General features: G+C 37.4%; 2 protein-coding genes across 2 annotated transcripts in view; one reads left to right on the top strand and one right to left on the bottom strand.

Moving 5' to 3' along the window:
- slc7a10 (solute carrier family 7 (neutral amino acid transporter light chain, asc system), member 10) overlaps positions 1 to 9463 on the bottom strand; it is a 29100-nt gene extending 19637 nt beyond the window's left edge. The window contains 3 exon segments of the mRNA XM_015397272.1: positions 6704 to 6866; positions 6869 to 6919; positions 9437 to 9463. Of these exon segments, the coding sequence (XP_015252758.1) occupies positions 6704 to 6866; positions 6869 to 6919; positions 9437 to 9463 (241 nt within the window).
- A 1428-nt stretch (positions 9464 to 10891) lies between these two features.
- The window catches only part of LOC107099223, a 9353-nt gene continuing 7868 nt past the window's right edge, over positions 10892 to 12376 (top strand). Inside the window, exon 1 of the mRNA XM_015397273.1 lies at positions 10892 to 10998. The gene's annotated coding sequence lies outside the window, so the exon portion shown is untranslated. The remainder of the gene's footprint in view (positions 10999 to 12376) is intronic.

A 12376-nucleotide genomic window follows, 5' to 3' on the forward strand; every position in this document is an offset into this window, starting at 1 on the left:
ATGATTTCAATAGCATATGGGAAGTAATATTGGTTGATCAGAAGATATATTGTGAGCTTTTATTAGAGGAAGATTTTCATGATTTTGTTGCTGATAGCTGGCTCTATTGCTCATCTCCTTCACCTGTCTAGCTCTGCCCTGCTCCTCATCAGATCCACCTGTTCCAGTTTCCTATTTATGCTCCCTGTTTCCCGCCAACAGTGCCAGCCTATACTTGAGCCTTTCGTTAAGAGAGTTTTCTAACTGACTTTAGTGTCTGAACCTGATCCATTTTTGCTTTTGCACCTTTGATCCTGCCTGCCCTTGTCTTATTAGTTTCACTGCCTGTCTCCAATCTCCTTCCACATGTGGAACTCTCTGGCAGCGGCCACTGCTTCTGTTCAGTCAACCGGCTGGAACATCCCCGTTCTTTGGACACAGAACTGAATTGTTAAACCAAGTTAGTGAATCCCATATACATATTTATCCTCCATCAGATTATCGCACTAACCAACCTGTGTTTCTCTCAAACAGAGCTTCAGTCATAGACGCTCTAGCTGCTTATACCACAGATCCACAGACCGCTCTTGTGTTTTAAATAAACAATAAATAAGTAAGTATTCCACTGTCTTTCTCACCTGAATTCTGGGTCCTACGTTCTGAGCTTATTACTAAGAACCAACAAGTTTGCCTTACAAGTCTATTAGGGATTGATATGGGGAAAGCTACAGGTGAACAGCTTGATAAATCGTGCCGGAAAAATGTAAGTCTATTTAAAACTGAAAATATATTTATGCATTAACAGAGGCATGGGCATCAGTCCTGACATGGGCTCAAAGAACAAGAAGTGGACAATAACGAACCCTCATCTGAGCACCTTTTCAGGAATCTTATTAAGTTTGAGCAGGTTTCATAGTTTTTTTTTTTATAGTAACAGCAGGTGTCAGGCTCAGTTTTTAGAAGCTTAGTTTTTGGGGGAATTTTACTTTTTAAAAACAACTTTGCCCTATAAAAAGCACTGTAATGTTTGGATTCATTGTAATTGTGATTGAGAGGAGTGCCTGACCCCTTTAAGACATCCTCTATTCCACTCTCTCTCCCGTTATGGTCATGTCGGCCTCATTCACTCTTACTGTTATTGTAACACAGCTGACGGTTGAATGGCACATGTCATTGATGTGGGAGTTTCTGCACAATTGCTTTGCATTTTAAGATGTTTTATTACTACAAAGTATAATTCATTGAATTGTTAAAGTTCTTAATATAAAATATATTTTGAAAAACACTTATTTGTTAAGAAATATGCCATAGTGCCAAACACAAAGTTGTTTAATTAGGGGGTGGTTGGCATAATTGTACAACGATTGCACATTTTCTCCATAATTTTCTCCAACTGAATAAATACAAAAGTGAAATAATAATTAGACCAAAGGAGAAGAGATCCAGAGTTAACACGCAACTTCAGCTACTACAGCTAGAAACCACAGATTATGGCCAAAATCATGATGGACTCTGACCTGAACCTTTAGAGGTACATAAAGGCGGTTACCTTTTTTTTTCTTTTACCACCTTTAGAACATCTCCATGATTAATGGACTGATGTCCAGGCAGGATCCCAAAGGACTCATTAATGCATTTATTTTTAGCAGAATAAATTACTGCAATGGTGTCTTTATAGTTTTGCCTAAAAAGTCCATCAGACAGCTGTGGTTGATCCAAAATGCTGCTTTTCTGCCCAGTTATGAATTCCTTACCTTGGCTCCCTGTAGCTCAGAGAATAGACTTTAAAATCCTTCTGTTAGTCTGTAAATTACTGAATGGATCAGCACCTCAATACATGACAGATTTGTTGTCAGGTCTTCTAGTTCAAGCCTACTCTAACTGGGAGTGTTGGCCTAGTGGTTAGAGCAGTCTGCCTGTGCTCTGAGAAGGTTGCAAGTACCCGGTTCGATTAGCACAGCCTCCACTCTGCGTTCCTGAGCAAAACCCTTAACCCCCGATTGCTCCCTGGGCACCGCCCAGTGGCAGCCCACTGTTCCCTAAGGGGGTGGGTTAAATGCAGAGAGTGAATTTCCCCATTGAGGGACAATAAAGGGATTTACATTTATATTACATTACTCTGTATACCCAGGACTAGAACCAGACATGGAGAAGCAGCATTTAGTTCCTATGCTCCACTTATCTGGAACAAACACCCAGAAGACTATAAAAGAGCAGAAAGCCTGAGATCTTTGAAGTCAAAGTTAAAAACCAATTTGTTTAGAGCTGCCTTTGACATTTGAAGTTAAACTGTTAACTGAGGCATTTAGTTTAAGTCTAGATAGACCGGATCCTTCTGAGGATGCATTCAATGGATTTGAACACCGTATGACTCCTTAGCCCTGTCTGGCACTGTCAGGATTAGGATCAGCTAGTTTCTGAGAAGGGATTCCAGTTCCAGTGAGTTCCTATTCCTGCAACAGTAATTTACTTAAAAAAAAAAAACATTTTGTACTCTTACTATTTGTGTTAACTTAATTATCGGGTCTCCACATTCTGTCCAGTCATTAGATTTATGACTAAAAAAGTATAAATAATTCCTACCACCATTAATGATACTAATTGACTTGCATTTATGCTTTAGTTTGAAATATAACAACAATATATAATGTTTCCAAATATTTAAATCGTTTACGCATATATAGTAAAAAAGTAAGGAAATCTGTTGTGCCTACACTTCATGCTTTTGTTCTCACTCTCTACCTGATTGTTTCTCTTTAAATGGTAACAGGAAGGACATTTTTGAGGTGGCCGAGCAGAATGTGAGTTGCAGCCATTTAACAAACTCCATCTTCTCTCACAGTGCCATGCAGCCTTTTTGTATAGTTGTATATTTTTGTATATTTGTTGGAATTGATTGAAATTTCACATCATTCATTCGGAGCCTGTTAACCATAGAGTTATGAAAAGAGCCACTGGCATGCAGTCAGCCTTTGGTCTTTGTTCGAATACTGCTTTAATCACTTCCCACCTCTCCAGACCAGAGTGTCTAATTCATGTCTGTTGTGTGTGCCACTTGGCTGCCTTCTGCTGCACTCCTGGTGGTGCCGTAGCCTGAATTTGTACAACCCCTGAGCACTTTTCTGTGCACTCTGAGAGTTTATTCAAGTTTTTACCTCTGCTCTTATTAGGAGCTTTTAAATCCCTTTTTAACTCTATATTTAAGGCTTAACAAAGGTCTGCTTGTTCCACGTTGCCAAAGCAGCACCTTGCTCACACACAGCAGGTTCAATGGTGCCTCCTAGACTGTCTAAAACAGAATGAGAGGCAGAACTTTCAGTTTTCAGGCTTATGTGGAGCAGACCTCAAGTTTTCGTCCCTGTGGCTGACCAACTGCTGTAAACAATTTCCATTATAGATGATAGGTCTGTTTTTCAGTGTTTAGTCTTTCTCTCCTAAATATAGCTAATAGCTAAGCTTTCACTGTGGCTGACTGTATGTGCTCTCTTTTATTCTCTTGACCTGAAAAGTGGCAAAGAGCTCATCTGTCTAGCTTTGTTTCTATTCTCTTGTCAATAACTTCTGTTCGATAGAAAGTATCCCTGGATCAATAACTCTTTGTTCCTTTTGTGTTTCTATTCTGTCTCCTCTGCAGAAGGCCTTGGTCTTTTGAAGCTGTCTTCTGCTTTAAGAGAATTTTTTCTCTCTCCACTGTTACTACAAAAGACACTGGAGAGTGTTGTGAACAGGTACTAAATAAAAAAGAATGCAACTAAATTGAGACTAACACCATATGAAGATGAAGCAAAAGGCCCGACAATCCCAAATTTCCAAATAGGTGAGAAAGATTATATCTCTGCTGTAAAGACCCACACTTATTTCAATTCAATTTATTTATATAGTGCGAATACACAATATGGTATCTCAAAGCACTTTACGGAGACAATTAAATCAGATCAGTCAAATTGCTAAAAGAATATTCTAAGGAAAACCAGTTGATTCCATCAAGTCTTTGACTTGGAGGACAAATTCATCCTGGATGAGCTTGTGGTGACGATATTTAATTAAATCTTGCCAGATTAATCAAATAGTGATTGGTTGGCAGGCTGTTTAAGTAGGGAGAAAATGGGTAGGACCCATGAGTACTAATGGCAGGGGGCATGGCTGGTGCAGGATGTGAAGAAACCAGCACTTTTTCCAGAAACATGATGGGTAGTAGGAGGCAGTAGATTCCTGATTCCTGACACAGCAGTCTGTTTTAACGGCACCTGTACCTTGTTTGTTAGAGTTACTTCCTAAACATCCAAACAAATATTATTTTTAATTATGGTTGGTCTATATATTTTTAAACACTGGAAATCATTAAAGTTTGCTTGTGGTCTACTACAAAAATCTGAAAAATCTGGTTGCTTTCTCAGTCACTGTTGGGTTTTTTAGGTCAGACTAAGATATCATTAGGCCAAACCCAGAGAGACTTACAGCGACAAAGAGAAAAGATTCCCCAAAAATGTTCCAAGAGCTTTAAGGTTCCTGGAAATGCTGAATGCTATTGGTTGGTTTTTGCCATATCGGTGCACATGTCAGGAACAAACTGGTCTGACAGACAGTGACCATCAATTTACACATTGTCCAACTGCCCTTCTGGACTGTGAAGTTCTCCACCCTCCTAATGTGCCTTATGTTTAGGTGACTTTAAAGTTAAAGGCCACAGCACTTTTTACTGGTTCTCTTCCTAATTCTACCTCAAAATGTTGCTTTCCACATTTTTTTATTTTATTGCCATAATTAGTAGAATCAGGGAGGAAATGGACCAGAGGCCTGCAGCAGAGTCCACCATGTAAGGTCTGCACAGGCTAATAAAGAATAAAAGTAGCTGAGAAACCATTTATAGTTATTTTAATATTTAATTTAACTGTGATTTTTAGTCCTTATGCTATTTTAAATTTTGCTTTTAACATTTTTTATTGTTTACTGTAATGAAAGAAAGGGCAGAGTCAGGGAGGAGATGGACCAAGGGCCAGCAGGAAGGAGAATGATGGAGATTCTTTACAGGTAAGGTCAGATTATAACTTCCTGAGAATATCTATTGCAGGGAGAAACCAGGCAGCAATTAGCAAAAGATTTTCACAGGTATTTCACATGAAACGTGAAATTCAATGCAAGACTGATAAATCACTTTGAAAAATGTGCCCCCCCCTTACATCTGAGATGATAGTTACGCCCCTGGATGTTAACCCAGATGTCAGTCCAGAACAATATCTCCCATAGAGAAGTTGTTCTTCGGTTTAAACTTCTTCACTTGAAGGTTATTGTGTATTTAGAAAGATTTTCAAGGATAGTTAGGTACACCAAGTGAAAAGAAGCTATATTGACTGCTTATTTTCGTCTTTTTAATGTTCAATTGTTAGATTTTGATTACCTACTCTATTATATTATGCCTAGTAACTGATCCAATGGGGGCAGTTAATAATAGACACAAAGATAGATAAAAATATCCATAGATGCCTTAATATAGCAAGGTTTTTAAACAAATATAGCCTTCTTTAGCTAACTATTTAGAAAATTGTTTACTGTTGGAATAATCTGATTTCCAAATATTCACTACAGTCTTGCTGCAGAATGTGGCAAAAATAGAATAAAATTAAGTTTTTAAGTTAATTTAGCCAACTTTTATTTAGTTTGGACCTTGGAGACTCTGCACCATTGGAGCCATCACTTGTGGGATTGAAAGCCAGATCCTCCTGCACGACCCATATATGGTGGCTAAGGTCCTCGGCATGGCTATCACAGGAGTCCTGGCCTGGTGACCTTCGCAACATGTCTTTACCCTCTCTCTTACCCTATTTCCTGTCTGCCTACTTTCATGCATAACAGAAATAAAAGCCACTAGAGCCTAAAAAGAAAAGAAACAGATCTAGGTACATGCAATAGCATCTATGTTCCTACTGAAGCTGGCTCAGAAGATGGCCGTTCTGGGGGGGTGATGTTATGGTCTGGGAGAAGGTCTCCTTCATGTTCTTCCACCTACCAAAGGTTGCCGGTGCTGACAGGTGGTCCTCATCTAAGCCAATTGCTGCCAGCCCTTTGTTGCCAGAGCATTGTTTCTGTTTCAGTCTGAATTTGTGTAACTACTGGGTAATGGTTGGAGAAATGCTGGACCTGCATGTACACACCTAAAACTGTGCTGTCATAATAACAGGATCTTGCAGCAGGTTTCTCATTTAAATGTAAAAATAAGCTGCTGAATGTGTTTAAAAACACAGTTTTCACAGCAAACAACACCAGTCAATATCAGGACAAATTAAATGAAAACAGAATAACATTGAGACTTAACTTCTGTGTGTAAGTAAATGGGGGGTATCTTGACATGTTCAAACTGTGTGTGATTAAATAAAAACCCTGATGGATTACCACAGGCCCTCTTTCCAACCTATCTCCACATTTCAAAATGTTTATGTGTTTAAACTCTTGGGGTTTCTATTTAAATAGCTCTGCTATGTCAGACCAGGCCCATGAAATTTGATCTAAAGCCACAACAACATGGGACAATAAAGTTTCTTTTAACAATCATAGACACTGATTAGCCTGTTAAATGGTTTGGAACTAATCCACCTAGAAACTGAGCCTATTTAAAGCAGCTGTCAGCTCTACGGCCCGTTAAAAAGCATCAAACCTCACTAAAGCGAGGGTGAAGCTTTTCAATAGAGGTAGAACTGAACCCACACAGAATATTTTCCTCTCTCACCTATGATGATGGTACAGGCACTCAGCAGTCCAATCTCCTTCTTCAAAGTCACTCTGTCAGGAATTTCTTTTTTCTTCTTCTTCTTCAAATTTACAGCTGGTTGATGTGTCCGAGAACAGATATTGTTGCAGTTCTGTCCATCCATGTCTGTCTGCTTGGTTCTGATCGGATCTGAGCTAACCTCAGCCCCCGTACTCCCAGAGCTCTTGTCCTCTCCTCACTCCCAATTCATGCACATTCAATGGGCTGCGCTTGCGCAACAACCGGCCACTCTCCAGGATAGAATGTTAAATATCCAGAGCCCACCATGATACGTTCAGGGATCCCGGGAGGAAACATCTTTAAAACCACATCCAGAGTTCCCACTCGCAATAGTAAATTTGCAATGCAAAAAATTTAAATCTAAATAGGTAATTATTTTCAATAAAAAAGTGCATTCATTCTTGAATCGAGGAGGTAAGTGAGACACTTTGCCAATGGAACAACACAATTTACATTTAAAATTAGAACAAACAATGGCATAGTCGGATTTCAAGTGCATATTATCTAATTATCTTATTTAAAAAGTAAAGATCGTTGTATTTATTTACTCAAATTAAGGGTAAATAAACTTAATCTAAGAAATGTTTAGTTATTTTTAGATTGTTTTTGCAGTGTGCTGCTGGACTTAGTGATCAAGATCAAATGAGACATCAAAAAGCCTCTCAGAAAACCTGAAGAACTAAAGTTGTAGCCAAGATTACTTTTAACAGTCATAAAAGTTTGACTGTGGATAGTTATTGTCATGATTTTAATTAAATTTAAAATCCAAACTCTCAGGTCAGACGTTATAGGTGTCATATATGTAAAATCTCCTGTGTGTCTCTCTGTACGAATTCAAATGATAGCTTTTAGCTTCTGTTTTTGACACTACTAGGGTAGCCACCTTTGATAAATGAAAATAATAATGCAAAAAATTGCTGCATATAAAGTAATATAGCAAACAGTGAGTGAATTATAATTAAGTGCCCAATGCACATGACAGTAATTGCACAGTTATATATATCTAATGTATTATCTAGCACATGACACTAGACTAGTACCTAAAGGTGATCAGTTTGTGTTGTGTGTAATTAAAAACCATTTAAACATATATAAATATTAAATTTTGCCAGTGCTAAATGCTCATAAAACTTTACTATAAGAGCTTCCAAACAGCAGCAAACTGATCTGCATTCCCCACAAAATCAAACTTCTCTGATAACTTTCCAATATTTAATCTGAATACTGGGTCCTTATAATAAGAAATAAAATGCACAAAGAGATCCTAAAAAACTTTTTAAAACTAGGAAAAAAGAAAAAAAAAAAGAAAAGAAAAATGTACTTACTTTAACAATGTTTGTTTGCTGAAATATTTTTAATCTTAGATGTTACTCTTTAAATAGCTGCTTAAATATGCTGGAAATATTTTATAATCTTCCTTGTCCTCATCCCCGCCGACACTGTTCAGCTAGGGATTTGCTTCTTCATTTACATCTGTATTTTTGAATGCGTTTCCTTCTGAGGAACTGGTGGAGTATTGTGTGTGAGCATGGGTGAAAGGGACTGTAGGTGAGGGGGGTCCGTCTCTAAGTGACAGTAGCTGATGTGGAGCTGAGCAGGTCCTGCTAAGGACCCATCAGGACAATTTAGCTGGTTTTATTAGTTCCTATGATTTATTTAGTTAATATTTTTTATTTAGTGTTGATGTGAAATTGACATATACTGTATGTGTATAGTGCATCTATGAAAATACAGGAAAATCATGACCCTCATTGGTTGAATATGGGATGCAAGGTATAACAGTCAAATAATTTAAGGGACGGGTGGCAACCCTAGCTACTAGCTACTAAAGAAAATTTGGGAGGATTAATAAATGTAGACAATCAAAGTCATCCATAAACCTCAGTGATATTTTGGCTTTCTAAGGAAAATTTCTATATTTACATGATGGAAAGCTATTACTGTAAGAGATATTATGTGACTCAGTGTTTCCCAACCGGGGGTACGCGTACTCCTAGTGGTTTACGAGTTCATTGCAAAGGGTACAAAAATATTTTATTTCTTAGAGTTATGGATCTCTTTTGTTTTGTGAGGATCCAATTGAAAAAAAAACTTTTGTCAACCAAAAAGTAAGTTTTTGTTATATGTTTGAGCTCATCTTCAGTTTTGACACACATCGAAACCAAGCAGAGGAACAGAATGGATGTAGAGAACAGTCTGGTATCAGCTCTTTTCACACTATTGGGCTCATCAAAGCAGCTCGGGTCACTGGATTAAAACAGATTAAAACTAATTAAGTCAGTCTGACTATAAATGTTGTTCTCAATTTATCAAGTGTACTTACTCAGACGGGCTCCAGTTTTATAAATACAGGTTTTATAATATGATTTTGTTTTGTATTTGATTTCTTACTAACTTTCAGGCAACATATTTAAGTTGGTTTTTTTTTATTTGAGATGGAAAGCATAAAGTTACAAAAAATTTATTGGGAAACACTGATGTAACTGAATGACCAATGAGAATGCTGTCATTTAATTTTAAGTAAGAATAATGAACAAGAAAAGTAAAAATCCAAAAAAAGACAATTATTTAGTAAAAAAAAAAAGAAAAGAAAACAAGAACAAAAAACATACACACTTATAGCCATCATAGCTTATATTTGTAGGATACATACCATAGATAAACAAAATGAAAGATGAACATACCATGTACCATGGGTGCTATCCACTCTGCCGCCATGGTCCCATCTGATTCTAGCCCAGTCCACCTCCACTGGGCTACTGCCTCAGAAGCTCTAAGCACCAGGTGCTCAACCTCCAAGGAGTTATCTGTGAAAACAGAAAATAAAAAACATCCCAGAAATGAATACATCACTAGGAGAGGCAAAAACTAGTTTTTGTACATCTTCAGAAAGAAAGGCACCAGTGAACACAATGCAATAAAACTGCACCCACATGGAAGAAAGCAGTGATAAATGATCTCCACAATAAAGAGAAACCTCTTCAGAACAGCTATCCAAGAGAATGACACCACCATCCAGGAAGCAAGCTTACCAAATCTACCATATAGAGAGAACTTAATAAAAGTAAATACAGGGGGTTCAGTATAACCCACTGGTACACCTCAAACGTAAATGGGCTAGATGGGATCTTGCTGAAAAAATTGGAAGAAACTGAAAGAAAATTATTTTAAAAACATGAGAAGAGAGAAAGATCAATCTCTACCAGAGCAAAGGGAAGGGAAAGTATGAGCCATGGCACACCACATCATCTGTCAAACACAGGGGAGGCAGTGTGATGGTTTGGGCATGCTTGGCTGCCAGTAGCACAGGGTCACTGGTTTTTACTGTTAATTGGTGAGCATGTACTTAACAGTAAAAAAAAAAAAAAAGACTTGAAATAAAAAGCCCCACAAGCAGTAAAAGCCTGGCAGACATTAAAAAAGAGGAGACGCAGTGCCCGGTGGTGTTTTTAATAAAGCTGCTAAATGCCTCAGCTCAGCTATTTGTAACCTCCTGCTAAGTAGCCACTTTGTGACTGTGGCTGGCCTGCTACCATGTAGATTCTATTATATAACCATACAATAAGACCACCCTTTCTCATTGCCTAGTGAAGCAGAAATGCAAACACAAGATAGAAAAAAGAATAGAAAGATAGAAAATAAAAATAAAAAGCAAGTAATCAAATAATAAAAATGAAAATTATAATGACATTAAAAACACTAGGTTATTATTGTAAATATGAATAATAGATGTGCGAATTAAACTTACTTACATATTCATTTCTAATTGTAAAATTTTACTTCTGCACTTCTGTGATTTATTTCTTACCAATTTAATTGTATGCCCATGCATTTACTGAGAAACAGTTTATTTATTTATTTTTTATTATGTCAGAGTTGGTCCATCATAACATTCTGGCCTCCTCTCGACAATATTTTAAACTTTTCTGTACTTTTGTAAATGCTATAAATGCATTTCTGATTTTAGAACAACCTTTGCTAATGCAGCTGTTGCTTTATAAACAGAGGAACCTCGGGATAAACGTGGTCCAAATACGGACCAATCAGCTTCTCGGATTCCTCGACCGTCCCTCCCACTCCGTCCAATCAGAGCGTTCTTCACGTAACTCTGCGAATCAAACTTCTTGCACCAATCGGGAGCTTCGTTCGCTCCAACCGCAGTAGGGATTTTTCTGCAACACCAGGACTACGGCACACATTCATATTTCTACAAACTCCATTATAGGACATCAACAGTGTGGATTTTCATCCCGGTAAGAACTAAATTAATGTATTTGATTTACTTTTTCTTTCCGCTTGTTAGCCCAGCTTTGATATATTGAGTTAATCTCTGAACCATTCAAGAGTTTCAAGACAGTAGCATCTGTAATAGCTAGCTTAACTGTCCGCCTCGTGCTGTGTTTTCATTGATGATACTGTCTAATCTTTCTGTATTTTTTACATAAAGACAGGTTTCCTTCGTTCAATGCCAGACAGTTTTGATTCGCCCAGTAATGTTTTATAATGTTTCGTTGTTGTTTTTGATTGAAGTGTTGCATATAGGTGTTTACATTGACGCTGTCTGCAGAGAGGCCGACGAGTGTCTGGGGCGGCCATCTTGGGTCAGACCACAGTTCAGACCGCCGTTGTTATCTTATTTTAATCACATGCAAGACAAGTCAAAGATAGTATCACAATAATCTCTTACAAATTCATTATTTTTAAGGATTGCTCTTTCATAAAGATTATTATGATCTGTATAGGAAAATTAGTTTTAATGCTATTTACAAAAGAGATGAAAGATATTTAGTATTTTTATCAATTTCAATGTTAACTTTTATTTATATTTTGTCATTGTCACTTTTTTGTCATATAGTGAACGGTAAATTTATGTTGTGTTTAACTAAAGGGTTTTTGTCATTATAAGTTGGTTTAAACTTCTTCCAAAACTATTATAATATTCAAATTATGTCTTTTAATATTCATGCAAATCTGAACATTTACTCTTTTAATCAGTTAATGTGTGTCATATATATATATATATATATATATATATATATTAGGGGTAGAACGGTTCACAAAATAGGTTTGGTAAACGGTTTCGTGGACACGGTTTTCGGTTCGGTATATGTTTATTGTTACACCGAAAAATAAATGTTTTTATAAAAATTGAAAAAAAATTAATGAAAAAATAAAAATTTATGAAATTTATGAAAAAATCCAAACAAATTAATACACTGTAATTATTTGTAATGATCCGCGGAAACCCTGGATCATTTCCGCATGTTTTGCTGCTTTGAATCTAATCATCTTGCGCATTCCCTCTACGATCTCCAAGGAACTCAGAGCGGAGCGGACGGGAGCCACCGCTGAGGATGTAGGCTTTGCTTTGCCCAGGCAGTCTGGAGTGTAGCAGGGCGGAGCGCTGACGGAGTATGTGGGATCTTGGGGTTAGCATGACATGTTGGTCATGTTGCTGTTAGCATAAACAAAACGTGTTGCACAATGTTTGCACACTGTTGCACTTTTATCCACAAGTTTCTTTCCGCCGTCATCGTAGGTCACTCTAAATGCAAAGTGGTCCCATACAATCGCCATACCCACACAATTCTCCACAACAACTGATTTTTTTCTGCTACACCCGGCTACGCT

Source organism: Cyprinodon variegatus, unplaced genomic scaffold (assembly GCF_000732505.1).
Source record: "Cyprinodon variegatus isolate N-32 unplaced genomic scaffold, C_variegatus-1.0 Scaffold849, whole genome shotgun sequence".
NCBI classification, from domain to species: domain Eukaryota; kingdom Metazoa; phylum Chordata; class Actinopteri; order Cyprinodontiformes; family Cyprinodontidae; genus Cyprinodon; species Cyprinodon variegatus.